The sequence below is a fragment of the Enoplosus armatus genome, chromosome 11, assembly GCF_043641665.1.
Source record: "Enoplosus armatus isolate fEnoArm2 chromosome 11, fEnoArm2.hap1, whole genome shotgun sequence".
NCBI lineage: Eukaryota > Metazoa > Chordata > Actinopteri > Centrarchiformes > Enoplosidae > Enoplosus > Enoplosus armatus.
This window is the reverse complement of record NC_092190.1, coordinates 12,042,674-12,064,240: the sequence shown is the minus strand read 5'-3', so window position 1 is coordinate 12,064,240 and position 21,567 is coordinate 12,042,674. Positions and strand designations below refer to the sequence as shown.

The following is a 21,567-nucleotide window of genomic DNA, read 5'->3' as shown; positions in this document are numbered from 1 at the left end:
TCTAACTTACAACTTCAATGAAGCACAGAGATTTAATGCTGCAACTCCATGCGATGATGTACCGAATGCATGACCTACCTGAAAGCTGTCCATACTGCCAGAGGAACTGTCGGACTTTCCAAGATCATCATCTAGAGGAAAATACAAGAAATCATTGGGTCTGGGCCAAAGATTGCAGAGCATAAACAGAAACCTCCTTGTGTTGTAAAACCTCCTTAATCGCTTACTGACTTGTCAAAGTTCAGTAAACAATAATTCGACTGTACAGGATTGAGATGGAGATGCTGCCGGTCTCAATGGAATATTTAAAGCACAGCGTGATTAATAAAAGCTGAGTTAGAGAAGATTAGTGGAGCGTTTTGTGCAGAGGCATTCAGGGTCTTTGCTCCATGGCTAAGCCTCCTATGAGACAGGAGGTGAGTATTAAAAGCCTGGGTGGTCTGGTATCACATCGCCACAGACTACACTGCACTTCACGGCCAGGAAGAAGTACGAGAAGTGAGTGGATGTTGGTGTGAATGAACAATGTGAATGTCTAAAAACATCCTCCGGAGTAAATAAGATGATGATGATGAGTAGATTTACTGCATCTTCAAGTATGCTTGATTATCATCTTGGATGTAATAACTGAGGGCATTTTGTCATCTTAGGAACTTAAAAAATATATAACCATTATAGCTTCTATAGTCAACTACATTAATTAGGGCTGCAACAAATGATGACTTTTATTATTGCTTATTCTTTCAATAATTTTCTCGATTCATTAATTAATATCTGAAAATAGTGAAAAATGTCCATCACAATATCTAAGGGTGACGTCTTCACATCCAACCAAAAGTCCAAAACCCAAAGATATTCAGTTTATAATCAGAAAACTAAGGAAACCAGAAAATAGTCACATTTAAGAAGCTGGAACAAGACATTTTTTCTTAAAAACTGACTCAAAATGATTATCAAAATAGTTGCAGACTCATTTTCTGTCTCTACAAATTTTAAACAGCAAGTACAGTATAGATCATATTGTCTGGTCTATCACGGATAACTTTAAGAAGCCAAACACTTTCTGTCCAGTTTGACCACACAAAAGCTGCTTTTGTCTGACATATTTCAGTCTGCAACAAAAATATTTCCTAATTAAACCATGGGTGTTTTTACAAGACTATGAAAAACATTAATCATTCTCATCAAGAAGTCGGACAATGTTTTCACAAGCTAACACTAAATAATATTTCATTTCATATTTGTGTTCCTTCAGGTGCTGGAAAAATATGGACAGACAGACAAACACACACCATCATGAATGTCTCCATTCCGCTTCTCCTGCATGGCGATCTCAAAGCTGCTGTGCAGGATCTTGTTGAGCGTGTTGATCCAGTCCTCCATCTCTCCTTCACTGTCGGAGGCCAGCAGGTAGGTGCTCTTATCCTGCATCTTCAGCTCGAAAGCAAACCGCCGAACCTTGTTGTTCTGCCGCCACGACCGCAGGAGGAGATTAGATAAGATCAGGAAAGAAGAGAAAAGGGGGAGAAAAATACACATATGATTTATATAAAAGAGTCAAACTCGGAACATAACAAATAAATCAAGAGTACGAAACAAAAAATCAGAACAAAGACTTTTTGTTATTGGAAAGAGGGGAGGTTTCATGTTTGCCAAGTGTTGGTTTCTGATATTGAAGGATTGATTGACTAAGTTTAGTTTTTCACATTTAAAAATCAAATACCCAACTGTGGACGAGGAATGTTTCATCTGACTATCCAAAGCTAACATCCAACAACTGCCAGCTCACCAGAAGGCAGCAGATTCTTAGTTTTATGATCTAAATCACGGCCTGCTTCACTTTAATTCTACCTTCACCCTCACTTACAGACATATAGCTAAAAACAAGCACAACAAAGCTGAGCAAAGATAAAAACATAAACATTTAGCTATAATCTGCATATATATTATATATATAAATATATATAAAAGGCAACAATGAACAACATACAGTGTCTATATATAAGTCAAACTGTTTCTGTAAATTGTAAAGAACAATCCAATAATGCAAAGAGTGCTGGAATACATATTGAATGATTAATGTAATAGGTTACTTTATATACATGAAGTAGGTGGTTATGTACAATATATGCATGTATACATGTCTATATAAAGTTTATACAGCATGCATATGCAAAGTAAGTATTTAATCACAATCTAATGGACTAAAAATGACACCATTCAGCTCCAAAAACCAACAAAATGTGAGTCACTGTTTTGGAAAGAGATGGGAAGCTAAACCCAGATTTAATTTAACTGCCACAGAAAGCAAATGGACAATGGGAGTTAGGGAGGGACAGAGTATTTCCATCTGTGTAACAAAGCCTCCAGCTCTGCCAGGACCACAGCAGAGACTCTCTGAAGTGAGATGGAGCTGCTGCGTGAAGTCAACAGAAAATGAAGCTGGATCTGCAGAGCCGAACTATGGTCTCCAAACTGTCTCATTTGGGCTTAATAATTCCTCTATTACAGCCCATTCAGAACCTATAACTGCTGGTTCAGCCATGACACAGCAACTCTGCTCTTTAACAATTTAATAAAGCATTCAAGCAGTTTTTCTTTAGTGGAATAAGGAAGTCATCTCACTATTGTCAGCAGTGAGAGGATTGTTGTGCGGTGTTATCACTGTAGCTTGCCTACAATGTTGAAACAGCAGAGTGGGAGTGATTGGGAGGGAGACTCATTATCTGCAAACTGGCTCGGTAAACATGGAGAGGGGAAATAAAACTGGAGTCTTGATAAACAGAATAATCATCTGATAGGTGGGAGGACTGGCTCTCAGTTTTCTAGACAACACAGCTGCGCACATCCTTTGGGGAAATGAGCGAACAACCCAGTCAGAATTATTTGTATAATATTGTTAGTATCTGTGTTCTTATTACAGTGAATGAGTAAAAAAGAGAAAATAAAACCTCAAACCACAATTATTAGTTTATATTTTTGAGCCCTTTTGCTCCCTGTTAACCCACAGGGACCGCCATTCACCTCATTAATTAGTGGAAAATGCTTTGTGTGTTTGAGCATGTTGTTGGCATATTAACAAAGCGCAGGAGCAGCTTGAGGCTCAGTATGATGTCACTCCACATGCCATTACAGCTGCAGAGTTAAACATCTGCAGTCCCACTTATGGAGCCGTTTCTGCTGGCTGAGTTTTAGTCACATGATCTTGAGCAGAAAACCCATCAACTACATATGGTATACAAGGGGCTGTGCAATGCTACTGAGTTACTGTAGTGCCCATTAGTGACAGTAGGTTAACCACCAACAGAATGCTTTATAGATTACAGTAACATAATCAGTGTGCAACAAACTAAAGCACATCATATTTCTTTTTTTTTGGCTTATTATTTATTTTTGTTTATTCATTCTATTTTTAGTTTCGATTAGTAAATCCACCTTGTTTTGCTGTAATGAGGTTAAGTAATGGTCTTGTGATATATAATATAGAGGGACATAAACTTTCAGTATTTTGTGGCATTTTCTTAAAAATGTATATTATGGCACAGAAAACAATGCAATCTGCTCATGTTTCTCACCAGACTGGACTAGGTGCAGTCTTGCTTCACTTCTTCCACCACTGAGGAATGTAACAGAGAGTCTGTGGTTGAAGAGTGGGTGGGGTGGAGGTTCGAGGAACTCGGGAGGGACGGCATGGACACCATAACCTGCACTGATAAACCCTCCACATATCTTGTCAAATATCTCTACCATTAAAATACCTTGTGTACCCCTCTCCTCCTTCTACATTTGGGGATGATAATGCTCCCCGTCCACGCGATAGGAATCCGACGGTCCTGGAAAAACCCTTCACCTTCCTTCTTATTCCACATACATCTCTGATTAATGCCAGCTGGGTGCCTCATCAGTAAACTCAGGTTCTTTCCATCCATTGAGATGATAGACAGATGATAATGTACCCAGTGAGTCTTGGCCTACACTCAGATGTTTGCACGTGGCATTGATTGCACAGCCGATGGAAAGTGCACAGAAGTGAGACCTCAGCATTCACCTTGTTTCACCAGCTGAGAGTCAGCAGTAAAGCCTGACCTTGGGGAGGAGGAGAGCTCGGGTTTCAGGGAAATGGACAAGAGAGGGACTCACAGATACTTTTCAACAGCAGTCCATCATTGTTAGAGAAATTTGTGACTGTTACAGTTTACGTTTTACCCTGCATGTTGGAAAAAACACTTTGTATTGTGAAAAGAATTGTGAAGAGGAAGTTGCTAAATCTGTATTCTCAGTTTCTTCCCAGTAAATGGCCTTTTAATTTCCACGAGGGACCAGGCCACGGGATATCCCGTTTGGCAAAACAGGTAATGGGTCATCGCAGTTTACCAGCCGCTGCCTTCATGACAGAGATTACTGGAATATTTACCTGAACCACACCCATACAGGAGTCCAAGAAAATGGTTCCTTTGGGCTCTTTGGAGATCTTCTCATCCTTGTAGAAGTTCAGATTATAAGAGCCGTCACCAAGCTGAGTTAGATGGAAGTACCTCCTCTTGAACGACTGATACAAAAAGAAGAAATAACACGCTTTTCAAGCAAACAATTCATCCATCAATCCAACAGTTGCCATTTAATTTTCTGTCGATCAACTAATCGATTAATTGACTAATAGTTTCAGTTCATAACCGCTGTCTCACCCTCATGGTAACGCTGATGGCACTGTTCATGTTGCCTTTATACAGCCAGCCATGTTTGGAAATCCCACCTTTCTGGGATCCTAGGGAGGCCGTATCCTGCAGGAGACAAAGACATGAGATCAGATAATCTAATAGACACTGATGCTCTACACAGTGCAAGGGAAAAACATCTCTGCAAGCCACGTATCATTGCTTTTTAAAATCTTGTTTTCCATATACACAAATGTACCCATGGACTGAAATTATTTCACTTTTTTCCATGTTTAAACATGTTGCACATGGGGCAAATTATTCCATACATCAAAATAAACAGATTTGCAGATAAAACACATCTATATATTAAAAAGCATTAGCAGATTTTGCTTAAAGACTCAACGTGACTTAATTTGGATATTCTTGCAGTGGATCATCATTGTTTTTAACACACCCTGCCAAAGTCTTGCCTCACTGTGCGAAAGCCTTTGATGTTGTGGTTTGAGATGACACAGAGCCCAACATGATGTAGGTCTGTCTCAGTCCAAACAAGCAGGCAGAAGAACATTAAACAAACTATGGCTGTTAAACAAAACAAACATCTAGATCTTCACAGCAGATCCACGACACATGGACCAGATCATCCCACACATAAAAAGGTGGGTAACCATGAGATCACGACCAAACACAAAGCTACCATGATCCACCGGCTATCATCATCATCTGTAAAAATAAACCAATTAGGGGAGTAATGAAGGAAGAAGAGATGGGGACAAAGTCTACAGCCCGGTCCTGGTTTGGATCACGAACAGAAGACGTGTCATTTACAGTTACAATTCCCGACTTTGAAAGACTACAGTGAGGAAGCGAATCCCTGACGATTTCACACAATGAGAAGAGTGAATGGCCTTTCAAGACGGCTCCATCCTGGTCCAGCCCTACTTCTTCTTCTCTAATAAAGCAAAAGGGGAATTTTAAAAGTGCTGGCAGGAATTGTAGTATTTTCAGTGTGCCTTGTGGAGGGATCTGAAAAGCATCTGGAAAGGTTCAGTGCCCGTTTCTCCTCGTCAATGTCTAGACAACATTCATTCACCAGTCCCTAAAGAGGCAGAGAAATAACTGGGTTCATTCTCTCTGAACTCCAATTTGATCCGGAAAACTTTGTCAAGGGAGGCATAATAAAATCCACAAACCAAACACTTGCATTACTAAACTACAGTCAGACAAAGAGAAGATGAAGCGAATCACACAACCAATGTGATTGTGAGGTCCAAAACACACAATCATAGAAAAACTATGTGATTTATTCAGGGGATTTTAGAGGAAAAGTTCAAATCCTTTTCTTTCATCTGCACAAGCAACCTCCATGTTTAAAGGAGGCCAGAGAGAGAGAGAGAGAGAGAGAGAGAGAGAGGCAGGAGATGAATGAAGGGTGATATGGATCTTGTCATGCGTTGTGTTGAAGTCCTCGTCCTCCTGTCCTGTCAGAGATAAGGGTGACTGTGAGGCTGAGCAGGACAGACTCTGACCCCTGACGACCTGACACAGCTATCCTCAATCACAACTGCATTAACGAACACGCAGTTAAAGGGAAAAGAGACACTTTGTAGTGTTTTTCTGTGCGTAAACAGTATATTTCAGCTCATACTGAAGGACATCTTGTTGCCTGTAGGAGGCGCAGTTTGACACATCATGTGAGGAGAGAAGGTCAGGATCATCTTCATACATCTTGTGAGGCAGCGTGACCTTATAGCATGTGAGATAACATTTCAGCCACAGCTTTGTGTCATCTTTGAAGTCAAATCTGAGCGTCTGTCGGGTGACTTATGATCCTCTGTGTTGTGCACCCCAAAGACAACAAACACGCATTTAATCTGTGCAAAAACACACACCCACTCCGTCATACATGAATCATAAGAGGATGAAAAGATCCAAATGCTGCTTGGAAATTTCATTGTGTGTTCTGAGACATGGTGTGCCAGCAAAAGTCTTTAAGTCTAATTACACTTAATTCTTTCCATTAAATTCAGCTATTAGACACAAAAATGCCTTTTTTTCTCTTTAACAGCTATAATGAAAACAGGAAAGGCAAAAGTGAAGACTGGAATTAGACGCATTTAGCGGCATGCAGTCTTTTCTGGGCCAGGTTTCTAATAAAGTAAATAATCCGGAGTAAAAATGCAGTCCAGAAACAGGATAAATGCCGATGTGCTGTAAACACTGCAAAAAAAAAAACAGAAGCAAACATAGACTCACCTCATCTTTGTCAACATCCTCATCCACTTCAAATACATGGACAGCCAGTTTATCAGGCCTGGACACTTTGCTGTAAAATAATTAAATATCATTAACAGGCATTTATAGTATGTATTAACAAGAACGGCAAAAGACACATAACATCATCACAACAAATTACTACGGGGCAAGGTAAGTGCATACTCGGGTACTGCACCGGTGCTGTACTATTTTGAGATACTGGTAACTTTACTTAAGTATCTGCATTTCTCTGAGATTTTGGCTACTAAGTTACTTAGCTGATTAACTTTAATGTTAAAACATTCAAGCTCATACAATATTACCTTCATTTACAACTTTGGAAATGGACACTCTTCTCAATGGACACATTTACTTTTGATGTTTAGGTATATTTTACTGCTAGCACTTGAAATTTTAGCACTTCACGTTTAACAGCTCTGGCTGTCCAGGATATCCATGGACATCCATATTTGTTTTCATTTCTTTTCACTCTGCAGATCTTTCTAGCACATGTGGTCTGAGGTGGTGTGACTGAGATTATGTGATTTTTTGTCATAGTTGCAGCTGTTTCGAGAGAGTCTGAAAAAAGGCAACATCATGGCAAATGAAAGTGTTGAAAAGCAACACTTGACGGTTCATGGAAACATGTTAAAGCTGTATAGTGCCAGCTGGAAAATGAAATTGTGCCAAAAGGTAACTGAAAATAGTGTGAGGATTTTAACCGACAGTCCACGTCAGGGTGTATTGTTTTAACTTCCCCAGATACAGTAAAGTGACAGAACATTTGGCAGCAGTGACAGTGTCAAGGTCATTGTCAACTCATATTCTAACATCTTGGCAGTAAAATCGATATTCTTTAGGGACGAGGCTGGAGCTGATGACACAATCTCCCGACAATGAGGGTGGTTTCCACACTGGCTACAGTCAGGAATTATCCAGTGCATCGTAAAAAGGAAACACTCTTTTGTTGCGTGGAAATGAGAATGATTTGTGTGCTGCATTTCCTTGTAATTAAGTCACGGCAACATTTTGTCAGAAGCAGGAAACAAAAAGGTGACGGTTTGTCTAGGTGACCTGAAAACCCTCCAAAACAGTTTGACTGTGTCTTTTAGCTTAAAACCTCTGGCATCCATATATTATATGCTGTAGTTGTTCTTACTTGCCCATCATAAGAATGTCTTGGCACACTACCACATTACCTCTGTGAATACAGTGTACAGTAGTGTTGAGGTTTTTAACTATAAACTTACTTTGGAAGCTGTCGAAAGTCTCCAGAATAGTCCTCATACTTGTAGTTGACGACATGCCAGTCAGACTTGTAGGTCTTAATGCACTGAGAAGACAATGGTAACACATTACAATGTAAAATACACAGTATAGTAGTGCTTCAGGGCTGTGTTAGGGTGTCAGTGTGCTTGAAAAAAACTATTTTGTAAGATGTGTTGGCCAATCATATCTAAAGGCAGAAGTTTTTATAGATGTTCAGAGCGGTCAAACTCGAAGGTGAAAATCTTACGGTCATTGAGAGAGACAAGATGCAATAATCTTAATTAATTATCTTAATCTTAATCCTCTCTAATTTAAATATGGGGATAACGATGCACACTTTCAGACAATCTTTCCTTGAAGGCATTCATGGTTTTGCACTCTGTTGTGCACTTCAAAATTCAAAATCTGCTTACTATCTTACAACTGGAAGAAGCAGGCGTAACAGTCAAATTGTTGGTTTGAGAAAGTCACCGACATTGTCAGAAGCAGCCGTCCCAATTCCAATGTCGGAAAGTTGTGGTGGGAGGTTTCAGATGCTGTTTGACCATCTGACTGTCACTTCGGTCGAAGCACACTGACACCTTTAAAAGAGTTTTGCACTAGCATTGCACTTTTGTAACATTGTCACACACACACAAGGGACAGTTTAGAAAATCGAAAACAATGCAGCAGAACCAGAGATATCACCTTGTTTTTGTTCTTCCTTGTCAAAACCAGCAGCTTGACCACCGACAGTTCGAGGTATATTAGTAGCAGCTAATGTAGCAGAGATGAGGAGCGGGCTACTGAAGTCTAGTAAGCTCACTTCTGTCTAACTCTACAGCCCCAGTTTAAATTGATCAGATTTTGCTCAGCTCCCTCTGGAGCCACAGAAGGCTTCATACAACTTTTTTCTCAATAGGTAATAGTAGTTATGTAAGTACTAACTACAATGGTTGTTTCAAGCTACAATTAAAACCTCTATGCGGTGAAACCCGTAAGGGGAAATGAGTGTATAGTGAATGTTCACACTCCATCCATTAGCACAAACTGGGAGGGAGTGTTTCTCTATCTGCCTTTACTTGGAAAGGAGACATCTGTTCATTGTTAGAGGCAGTGATAGGGTGCAGCTCACTGGTATCTCTTCTGCAGAAATATGTGCCGTTTATGAGAAGTGCTCCGACAGGGAGACGAAACGCAACCTGATCAGGAGAGCAATCGGAAACAGAGAGGCTCTTGCTGGGTTGATCCGCACAGCTGTCCTGGTGATGTCACACAACACTCGACCGGGAGTTTCAGTATCTTTATGACTGTAGACAAGGCTCCCTAAACGCTGACCTTTGACCTGGAAGGTGAACTGTCGGCAGCCAGTTGGTCTCTGGCTTAAAAAGACAGTAAGAGCAGTGTGCCTGGGCCGGATGCTAAACCACTGATGATGGTTGGAGGAAAATACATTTCCCCTCCTGTAGCTATAATTCATCAGCACCAACTGGAACAGCATTTTTTTTATTCCCACTGCAATTAAATGACTAACCAAACACATCTTAGAAAAAATGTTTACAACATGTTCTGTCTTTTTCTGCTGAAAAAAGATTGAAATGAACTGAATAGCTGAACCGTTTGATAGCAGACATGTACAGACAGACAGCAGTATAAACCAACACTGACAGAAAATAACCAGAAGTTTGATAAACTTGTGGATTGTACAAATTAATTGCACTTTATCATTCTTATGTCCCCTCGCATAAACAGATATTACTGAGGAAATGCAGCAGTAACGATTTGTAATGAGCCCAGATACCAAAAGTTTCTACAGGCTACTTCCTGATCTGCTGTGATGTGCTATGTACATTGCTGCTAATATTAGATCACAAATTGGGTAATGACTCACATTAGTGTCACTAACTAGTGACGAGAAAAACCTGGACAAAAACACATATTCATATAAAACAAAAACTAAATTTGGCAGAAAATTGTCTTTATGTAGGACTCCATTACTCATGCTAAGAAGTTCATTAAGAAAAGCTGTTTTCAGGGCCTTTAAATCAGCTTACCTCTTGGACAAACAGACTCTGGGCCTCCCTCTCTGCATTTTCAGGCACTGTAGGGTAGAGTGTTCTCCCTTGCCGCCTCAAAGTTGAAATCTGCAAAACAAAGCAATACTTTATTCAACAAGAGAAACAGAAGAGGGAACATAACAACAAACACGACTACATCGTAAAAGTGAAATTGAAACAAAATGTGGAAGACATTGCTCAAGCTGGACACCTTTACCCAGTATTACAGTTTGTGGTCTCAGCTGGACACAGTTGCTCTGGGGTGTTCTTTTAAATATTATTCTATGTTTGAGAAAGGACTGATGTCTTTCTGAAGGATCAAAGGGGCAGTGTGTGAGGGAGGCAGGATGCTTGTCCACACTGTTCAGCTCCAGGACCCACAGACACGCCCTGAGTCTGGCTCTCTGCCACTGTTGTACAGGCGCACTCTGAGTAATCAGCACCTCTAATGCCTCGTTCAAGCCTTCCACTAATGACCAACAGGTTCAGCGTGCACTGCAGCCGAACGGCGGTTTCACAGCGGAACAGAAATCAAGGCTCTGATGTCGAAGTAAAAACCTCAAATCATATTTAAACAAGACTAAGTGTCGACAGCCATGCTAGCTGCTCTGTACGGCTGTACTTGCTAATGCCAGCATGCTAACATGCTCAAAATGACAATGCTAACAAGCTGATGTTTAGAAGGTATAATGTTCACCATGTTCACCATTGTTGTTTAGCTTGTTAGCATGCGAGCATTTGCCTCTCATCAGTACACACAAAATACAGCTGAGGCGGATGTGGATGGCATTACCTTTGCAGGTATTTGAACAGATAAAATGTTAAAACTTTGACCCGCAACTCACTTTTCAACTTCACTTTCAGAGTTGTGTTTCAACAATATCTAATTTATTTGATTTCCTTATGATAGTAACTGTTAAGAGACATGTTTTGGTTCTCTTTTTTGACCTCTTGATTTAGAGAAGAAGAAACAGAACACAAGAGAACTTGTCTCACATAGCTGATAGAGAAAAAAATTGTGGCAAAATAAAATATATATCCACATTTCCTCCCTCTACTCACATTCATGGGACTAGCTCTGGAGGGAAGTTGTGAAGGAGATGGTGTGATGGTATCTGACTCCCAAAAAAGTATATTTTAACATTAAACCAATGGTTCAACATGTATACGTATTATAAGTATATAAATAAGTATTTCAAGCTTGCAGACAACCAATCAGCTTGAAAGCTGGAGCTCTATTTAAACTTCAGTAAAATACTGCCATGTGCATCACCAGCAGGTCTCGGCAGGAGGATTAACTCTGAAATTTAAAAATAAAGTGCATTTGACCACACATAATCCCTGCAAGCAAGAGTGAAATATGAATACAACCATTAAGTGATAGCAGTTCAGCTGACTGAGCTGAGACGAAACAAGTGAACTCTGGCTTTGTGCAAGTCAAACGCTCGTCAGCTGTGTTTTCTACGATGTGGGAGATGAAGACAAAACCTTGATTATCTTTTCCAAACACATTTCATTGAAATGAAAAGTGCTTTGGGCAGAAATATGTTCCATGTCATTTGTTTACGGTCCAATTTGACCAGATCAAATAAAACTATTCTGACCACATAGTGTATCTGTTGAAGAAGAAGAAGTCAAGTTTTAATCACATGTGATAATCAGTCAAATGTGTTTATAATCCCAAAAATATAACATTATCCAATTTAATCCAATTATCCCTCGAAAACATCCAATTGATGGAATAATAAATAACTATTTTATCATGATATGCAGATAAAGACATTGTTGGATTAATATTTTTCCATGTTAACACACCACGAAAATAAAATGATTCCTCTTTACTGTAACAATGGTCATATAGTATACTAGAGCTGAAGCGATTGGTAGATTAATTGATAAGTCGATCGACAGAAAATTAATGACTAACTATTTTAATAATCGAATAATTGTTTCAGTAATTTTCCAAGCACAAATACCAAACACCCTCTTGTTTTTGCTTCTCAAAGGTGAGAATTTTCTGCTTTTCTCTGTTTATACCATTGTAAACTAAATTCTTTTGGGCTTCGGTCTCCTTTGGCTTTAGAAAATTGTAACAGTCATCTTTCTGATGATCATCACTGCAGTCATGTGTCTTTCTTGACCTTTCTTTGATTGTGAAATGACATGAGCTAAACTACCATCTTTCTCTCTTGCCTCACTGCTCCTCTGAATGACCTTGCATTTGACTGAGCGCTGGTCATGTCAACTACGACATATTCCATACCGAGCTCGTATTTGTGAACCTGAAGTCTCCCTTTCCTCTCTGCTAGCCAGGTTTCCTGCAGGGGAGATGACAATCTTTGCAATCCAAGCAGCAGAAATAAACAGGCTTGGAGGTAAGAGGGAGCCAGGAAGTGGGCAACAGGAAGCATTTAATTGGACTACAAGTCGCCAGGGAGAACCACGGGATTCTCTGGTGAAATAAGCCCAAAATTAGCATGGGATATAGCTGCACTCAGCAGGACTCCATCAACATTTTATTCGGAAAAAATCTTCCTTCTTCAGCTTAACCTGAACCAAGAGTACTTCTAGACATTTCCACCTCAGCACTCTCATATTTCCTAAGTTCAAACTGATACTAAAGAATTGATATGTTTTTTGTTTTTTTTACAAAGTACAGCTGAGGCTGATGGGCTTTGCAGGTATTTGGTCATAAACCAAAGTACTGGAAAATGTTAATATTCACCACAAAGTCAGAGTGAGTCAGTATGATTCATCCTCTGGGGACCATGAATGTCTGCACAAAATTTCATGGCAATCTCTCAAAAAGTTGTTGAGATATTTCAGTCTGGACCAGAGTGGTGGACCATCCATGGAGCCAGGCCTCTAGCGTGGCTTTTAAAAATGAAACTATATATTTTTGTGACCTGCTTTTAAAAATGTACATTCACAGTAGGAACAAATGGATCTTAGGGCTGAGTGCCACAGGATGAGCAGGGAAGTTGGCAAGTATTGACAGCTAAACTAACGTGTTGGCTTTGGTGTTTTCATGGGATTTGTTGGCAATAACAAAAATATAGAACATGGCCAGCCTTATCCTTTAAAGACATACAGCATGTGGTGTTTGTGAAACCTTTTGGAAGTAGTTGAAGTAAAGGAAAAAGAACAACATCCTAATCAGTGGGCTTTACAGAAGGGATGAGCCTAGACCTAAAGTATACCTCAAATTGAGGAGAAGAGGGAAGGACGGGCCCCCTCCTGGTAACAAATTTCTCCAGAAAGCCTTGCTGAGAGACCTGCACAGAACTGCCCTGTGCCAACAGCTTCCAGATCAAAACCAGATGGAGATGAATATAAACATTGGCTCACAAAAGCCCAGTACCAACACATGACTTTTGATGTGCCAGTGGGGATAAGATAAGGCAGAGACCTGATAGTGGTTTCTATTACTGAGGAACAGCCCAAACCATGATTTATACAAAAATAACAACACAGAGGAGCTCTTTCTACCTGTTTTAGCTTTGATTTATCACCAACTAGCCCTGTATACTTAGCACTGTCTCTGTGCATATTGAGGTTTCTATATGAATGCACACTTGCCGTACCTCCTTTCACTAAAAGCACTGAAAGGGCCTTGACACAGAAGCTGATTAAAACCTTGCTTGAACAAGAGTCTGGGGAGGCCGAAACAGATGTTAGGTTCAATCACCGTGCCCGTGGTGTTTTTTTTTCTTTCCTCAGTTAGAATCACCTGTCAGTCCCTGACAACGTACTGTTTGTGTGTAAAGCTGGTATGTTATATTCATAGCAGCAGGCTGGAGGAGCATGATACAAGAGAAGACAAAGTCAAGGCTGCCCCGCTGTCACTGAGCACCCAGCTGCCAGGCCTTTGTAAACTGTAACAACCCCTGGCTTTATACAGAGAAGAGTTAGAAACACAGGCTTTTCTCTTTTATTCTATATTCATCATCAGTTATGAGAGTTTGTACAGTACAGTAACAGTGAATTATTTAGTTTCTTTGCTCTAAATACACTTAAGTCCCCATTACATATTTAAACAGCAACATAACCTGGTTTAGTGATCTGGGTCAGATGGTGGTTTTAGTGGTTCAGACTTCACACAAACATCCCTTTTACAGAAAAAGTTTGTGTAAAGTGTGTTCTCCCATGACAAGACCCTCCCGTATACTGTAGATCAAATAAGGCTCGGATGTATCTATAAAATTATGTTTTATTTTTGTCAAAAATAAATTGTTATGCATTTGAAAAGGACAGATTGATTTGAAAAGTCTTCCCATCTGGTGCACTCAAGTGCTACCATATAAACAACGTTTTTTTTTTTTTAAAGCCAAACAATGTGTTGCTGCTTGGTAGCTGACTCAAGGGTGAGAGTATGATTGGTGGTATTGGTTTCAAAAAAGTGGATTACAAACACGATTTCTATAATTTATGCTAAAACTGCTTTTTTAAAGTATTTTTGGGGGATTTTTTTTCTTTACTTGAGGGTGGACAGCAGTGAGATGACAGGAAATGAGAGGGCAGAGAAAGATGGGGAGTGACATACAACAAAGGTCCCCGGCCGGAGTAGATGTTGGGGACGTTGCGGTTCATGGTCCGCGCCTTATCCCCTCAACTGTATGAACATTTTAATTTAACATCCTATTTTGAAAGTGGTATGATGGTGCTACAAAAGACTATAATGATGCAGCGCAGTTGTCCTAATCTTTAAGGAACGCCTTTTCTTAACTCAGACTTGTGCACCGTCACATTTTCCTCCACCCTCCTATCTGAAAATGTTCAACATTTTGTGTACACTATCTGGGAATTTTACTCCCACTAGAGCTGTGGTGTCCTCAGTATCTTACATGGAAAATCAATTACAGCTCCTCCACCCTTATGACTAGGACATAGAGAATTGACCCAGATTTAGAGGTTAAGGTGCAGGTGGGAAAGGGGCTCGAGAGGAAGCACTTCAGAGTGTGTCAATAACTATTTTACGCTCACATAAAACAATAAATTGTAACAAACAACATTTGTTACAGTATATAAATCATCAAAATCACTCATTGAATCATTCTTATTCTCCAATGCATGCATTCAGACAAAAGATGTTAAAGTCATCATGGTTAGTGAAACAAAGACTTCTCTCACTGAGAGGAGACAGTTTTAACAATAAAAGCTCAGACTCTATAAAGTTTCCATTGGACCGTGAGACAGAGTGGCAGGGTCAGATTTGAGGATATACTATTGCTGCTGTTGGTAAGGACATCTTCCATAGAAGTCTCATTTCCTGAAGAATCAGCACTGGGACAGATTTCCATTTTAGATTTTCCATCCTCATTGTGGAAAGTGTGAGGAAGTGTACGTCCTGTACAATGTGGCTGGAGATAACACTTGCTCTGTCACAACACTGGAGGCAGAATGAGCCAATCAAACACATGGCCCCTGACCCCTCTCTCACTATAGCGTGGAAGGATGTAAACAAAAAGAAAGCCTCTGTGAACGACCCCACCCAGTTCTCGCAACACTGGCCACGCCTGGGCCAAAGCCAAACAAACACAACAAAGAAAACACGCAAGTGGGTGGGTAAATAATGATGTTGGACAGATAACAATGAATGGTGTGACCATGTTATGGAGCACTTAGTGGATACTTTCCACAGCAATGAGTCCTAACTCTGGCAGTGCTATTACCACTCCCTAAGCTACATACCACCACTACCTTTACATCACTTCCATAGTTGAAACCCAACTTGCTTTCTACCAATATAATCCCATTCACAATACCCAGAGGCAGATTTACTACAATGTGGCTTTTGCAGCAGTTTTTCAAGTGCGGATGTGACCCATTCGGCCCAGCAAACATGCATGAAACAGGTGTGAGACTTACCTCGAAGTCCTCCAGGGGGAACTGCAGCATGTCTCTGAGGACATCACTGAGGATCTGTGTCTTCTTCTGCACCAGCACATTCTCATAGTCCAGCGGCTCGATCACCTTGGGTTTCACCTGTAGAGCACAGACGAAGCACTAACTCTGTTACTGGGACATTTCATGTAAGTTCACTGGTAACAATAATATTAAGTGTAACATGCATGCAAAGACACGCAAGGCTTCATTTGCTAGATCCATTAGAGAGATGACAGGAAATTGGAGTTGGTGTATGGTACACATTTATTTCAAGGAAGATACTGATACCTTGTGAGCTGATGTCACTAAAATATAAACATTAACAATTTTTAGCTATTAATAATTATACTTTAAATTAGAGTAATAACAGAGTTATGTATTATGTACATGGAAAATGAAAACTACATTCAGTGAGAGCAAAGAAGAAGCCTTGAGTTAAAGCGATGGCAGAGCAATGCTCTCTTTGGTTGACCGTCTGATGCCTGAGCGCAGCATCAAATGCATTACATGTGTAATAACAGTGGAGTGCACGCTAAGCAAGGATTTTATCTCTGTGCATGTTAAATATTGTATATTATTATAGTCAGATGATCTGGCCAACTAAGCACTGAAAAAACAAAAAAGTTGATATGATATTTTTAGTCAAAGCTTACAGAGTTTCAAAGCCAAATCCAACAAGCATATAACTATGCACAGGAGCAGAGATGGTGTTGTGCATAGACAGACCTCTACATTGAGTTTGACTGATCTAGCTGTGCTGTCACACTGGGCTACACCAACACATGCTATCTGTTAGATGCACTGCGATAAGTCTATCAGGGCTCCATCTGCCCAGAGAAAAAGCATCCGCCTCCACAGCGGGAAAGGCCTTGATGAGCTTATCCCTCCATGAGAGAAAACACACTTGACGTGTCTGTCAAGGAAACAAGGACACAATCCCACTCCACTTCAATAATAGTCACTACATACAATACAATTATCCTCCATAGCATAAAACAAACAAACCCCCATCATCCTCATTATTTTTAGTGTACTTGATAGAAGTCAGTTTGAGCTTTATAGCTGGCTCTCAAGAGCAGATGCAGCTATGTCATCAAAAGGTGATTATGGATTTATGGTACATAATGTCATAGTGTCTGCATAATGTTGAAGTATTGACCCACTAAACTCCAGTAGCCGAGGCTGGAAAGAGCTTGCAGCTGCACTGCAAAGACACAGTAGCCATTAGATGAAGAGTAAGCTATCAACACTTCTACTCGATGGGACGGGAGGATAAATCTAACAGCCAGCGAGACAGCAGAGTGCAAAATTAGCAGTGACACATCGCCAGACTTCAGGGCTGAGCGACAGCTCAGCTCGCATGTTGCCTCCACATCTGGGACTGATCATGCTAGCATGATCTCAGAGGGAGAGTCGTGGATATTGACCTGCTTAAATACATGTTGCTAGCAACCTTGTTAATAACAGAGCACAGCTGACAGAGGACAGAGGGGGCAGGACTGTGTATCAGTTCCATGGACAAGGAGGGGACATCAGACCAGGGACGGTGCCACCATGTCTGCCAGCTAAATCAGGTTGTGACATTATCAAACATTTATTCACAGCTTTATCTGAATGTAACACATGTATGTAGTTACAAATGCATGTAGTCATACTTCAACTGGTTTTCTCTCTACCATGAGAGAGGAAAAAGCAGAGAGATTGAGGCAGAGATTTCTGCAGGCAGGGCAGGTAAGTCAGGAGGGAATTTAAAGACGTCGGAGAGATAAGATGTGTGCGGGTGGGTGTGTCTGTGTCTCGCTTGAACTGCCTAAAATCTCTGCATCTATATACACAAACCAGACAGCCTGTACCAGACAGTGAAACCTTAAGAAAACCAGGTACACACAGCTGCATTGTCATTATTATTAACCAATATCCTGGAAAAATAAGCCCCTGACAATGACACAGAAGTAGATAAACCAGGGGAGTTCGGGTCAGACATGAAAGCAGAGTCTTGCATTTTGTCACTTCACCAAAAAACCTTTTACTGTCCCAAATACCTGGTGAAGCCAAAGCTACTGCACTTCTGCAATTAAAAAGGGATTCTGATATTTAAAGTAGCTGCTAAAAGGTTTGACCCCATTAAAAAGGGATGGTGCCCTCTTCTCACCAGTGATGGATGCCTAACCCCACTCTGTTGTTGCTGACTTTCCCTCCACGCCCCTCTGGGCCTCTTCCACATTGCTTTGTCAGTGGCTGAAGGTGGTCAACCACACTGTACACTCAGCACTGAGTAAGAAAATGAACATAAATAAGTAAGAGCTCTGTCATTCCCTCACAACCCACAGTGCTGACCATGGTCAATGGACCTAGTCCCAACTTTATACTGTATTATTGTCATATCAGTCTATGGAAATGGCTTGTATTTTGTCTTGTAGATAGAAAATGTCTATTTCCTCAATTTCTAAAATACATTGTAAATAATTCTGAATAAAGAGTAAAAACAATCAGACCTGAACTATATAGGCTGCATGTTTCACATCTGTATAATTAAGTCATCCCTGGAAAGAGCATAAAACAGAAACGTATGAAGCCATCTCCTCCAATCCCTCTCCACAGTGATCTAACAGCTGTTTAGCTGCAGCACCCACTCCTCCCATCACTGCACCCTCTCACGGCAATGAACAATGGTGCTGTGTAGTGCCTCTCTACTGACTGAAACATTAAATCTTTTGCTACCGAACTTTCGGACGGCTCTGTAGAGATCCAACCACTGGACACCTTCATCACAGGGCGGGAAATTATCACTGCCATCAGGGTCGACTTTTGAGCCGAATAAAATGTTTTACAAGCCAAGTTCATCTTTAAGAGTAAACTTGAGGAAACTGCGTGCTGCTTGCCTACAGATAGTTAAGTGCGGGTAAAGTTCAACATTCCTCTATGTTGTTGCTTATGTTGCACATTTTGAATGTGGGCTGGCAACATTGTGTGTAAGGAAAGAGATGATAAAAGTGAACCAGCATATGACACCTGCTTCGGGACTTTATGACTGTGGTTAACCTTTACAGCACTGCATGCTGTAAGATGTACTTATAGGTCACAACAGCTTTGACAAACCAACAGAGATTTTTAACATAAAATAAAAAGTCTCACGTCTTTATATAAAGTCCTTGACTTACCACCACCTGTGGCACCGTGTCTACCTCAGCCTCAGCTGCAGCCAAGCTCTTGTACTGCTGCGGACTCTCAATGACCAACTCCTTCTTTGGAGCCTTACTAGCCCTTCCTTGCATTGTCAACAGCTGTGGTAAGATATCTCCGAGCTAGATCCCAAAGAGAAGCGGACAGCCAGCATATCCGATGGAGGAAAATCCTTGTGCTGGAAAAAGTTTGGGAAGTTTCTCCTCACAGACTCGTGCTTACTCCCTCCCCTCTCAGACTGCTCTGTCTGTCTGAAAGCCGTGGCCTCACACCCAGGCTGAGGCGATGGCCCCTCCTACACTCAGCTGTGCTGCCTGGGGGAGTTAAACACCCTCACACACACATACACATACACACACACACACACACACACACACACACACACACATATATATATATATACACAATGAAGCTATCTGACCCCACACTATCCACCTGCACAGTGACACAGGGTTGACAAACGCAAACAAAAGACACACATTCCTCAAGTATTACAGTCTGGTCAGGGACGGTCCACGCCTTGTGTGGGACAGCTGAAACAAGAGCTGGCTTAAATTCACTCAAGAAGAACAAGCTAGGAGAGAATGAGACAACAATGGGGCACTTCAATCGCTTGCGTGCAGCAGTATTCAAAGAAACCACTCAAGCATATGAGATTACATACAGTTTGAGGGCACCAACTAACAGCAGTGAGTTTCCCCGTCAACATCACAGATAAACTGCCAGACTGAGCTCATCACTTCAGAACATCTTGGCCCACATTAACTGCTAAAGACCAAGACTGAAGAGCAGATCATTCAACTCTTTCTCAATAAGTAGTGCAGTATATCAAACGAGTCACCACAAACTGTGACAGACAAACATTAGTCACTCAAGTTTTTATTGCTGGCCCGGTTCTGCTGCCTGACTGCAGCTGAGATAGTAACTGTTAGTAATCACAGAGTTGAGATCAGGCCCAGCTTCTGTCTCGCTGCTTGTTGACGCAACTGCCTGAGGGGCATTCCAACACGACGCAGCCCCAGTCAACCCACCTACGAGTGGGCTCGACCTACAGATTCCTCAGTGGGCCACAGCAGGGGAGGATGTTATCTTTTCACGCCGGAGTCTGAGCTTAAGGCGAGAGGGAGGTCAGCTCTCCAGCTGCTCCCCTCCCACTGTCACATGCCCCTATGGGCCCCACACAGGGATTGCTATTATAGTCCAAATCAATATCATAACATCATATATATTGTCTGGCTTTTCAAATATATAATTGTAAACTGAATATTTTTGGGGTTTGGACTGTTGATCAGGCAAAACAAGATATTTGAAGATGTCATCTTAGGCTCTGGGAAATTGTGATGGGCATTTTTTCACTCATTTTTTGACATTTCATAGATTAAATGAAACGGATGAATCAAAAAAGAATCGGCATATTAAATCAATAATGAAAATATTTGTCAGTTACAGCCCTAATTACAGTCCAGCCTTAGTCCAACATATTCATAACACCTCAACCAGCCCTCCATGCTTCCATTTCATGCTACTTTGTACTTCTAATCCACTACAATTCAAAGGAAACCCCCAAAGGAAGAGTGGCTTGTTAACTAACAAGATACAACATTTAACTAAATAAGATGGAGATGGAGGCTAACTGTCTGCTCCCGCTTCCAGTATTTGAACTTACGATCACTGTACTTGACAGTGAGATGCACGCAAAAAGGTGTGTGAAATTCTCTTTCCTCATCAATTTTGTTTGCCCTAACCTTTTAAAAATCAATTCATTAATACTTTTTAAATCCATTTTATTTTTTGGCATTTGGCTTTTGTTGGAAAGTGACGGTAGAGACAAGAAACATGGGGAGAGAAAGGCATAAGGCGTAAGGTCTCCAGCTGGAACCAAACCTGAGACATTTACTGTATGATATACATCTTAAACACGGAGCCAGGATGCCCCCAAAGTTTCACCTTCCCCTAATGTGAACCCAACCTAAGCCCTCACCCCAACCACTGAAGGCAACTCTTCGTCGTCAACTTTGACACAAGATCCAGTCACTCCTGTCTGGCACATCACAATGCACATACTGACAACAGCATAAGAAAAGCTGACTATGGTGTGAACAGACCTCTGGCATAGATCCAGATCAGCATACCTTGATATAAGCAATATAAGCTAATCCTCCGCATCAGGTGGAAGCAGGTTTCATTGTGGAGTGCGAGACAAATCACTGTCATCCTGGGGGCATATCAGCTCACTAAGGGGGGTTTAAGGGCAGCAGATTGAGTCATCAAACACTTCC

General features: G+C 40.9%; 1 protein-coding gene across 2 annotated transcripts in view; it reads right to left on the bottom strand.

The window, feature by feature from the left end:
• The window catches only part of LOC139292106 (dedicator of cytokinesis protein 9), a 44,526-nt gene extending 25,146 nt beyond the window's left edge, over positions 1 to 19,380 (bottom strand). For both annotated transcript variants that reach the window (XM_070914269.1, XM_070914268.1), the window contains exons 1-9: positions 19,267 to 19,380; positions 16,088 to 16,204; positions 10,217 to 10,306; positions 8,165 to 8,247; positions 6,915 to 6,984; positions 4,686 to 4,781; positions 4,415 to 4,549; positions 1,293 to 1,467; positions 79 to 131 (exon numbers count right to left, since the gene is read on the bottom strand). In XM_070914269.1, coding sequence (XP_070770370.1) covers positions 79 to 131; positions 1,293 to 1,467; positions 4,415 to 4,549; positions 4,686 to 4,781; positions 6,915 to 6,984; positions 8,165 to 8,247; positions 10,217 to 10,306; positions 16,088 to 16,204; positions 19,267 to 19,380 — 933 coding nt within the window. The remainder of the gene's footprint in view (positions 1 to 78; positions 132 to 1,292; positions 1,468 to 4,414; positions 4,550 to 4,685; positions 4,782 to 6,914; positions 6,985 to 8,164; positions 8,248 to 10,216; positions 10,307 to 16,087; positions 16,205 to 19,266) is intronic.
• Between the last annotated feature and the right edge of the window lie 2,187 nt (positions 19,381 to 21,567).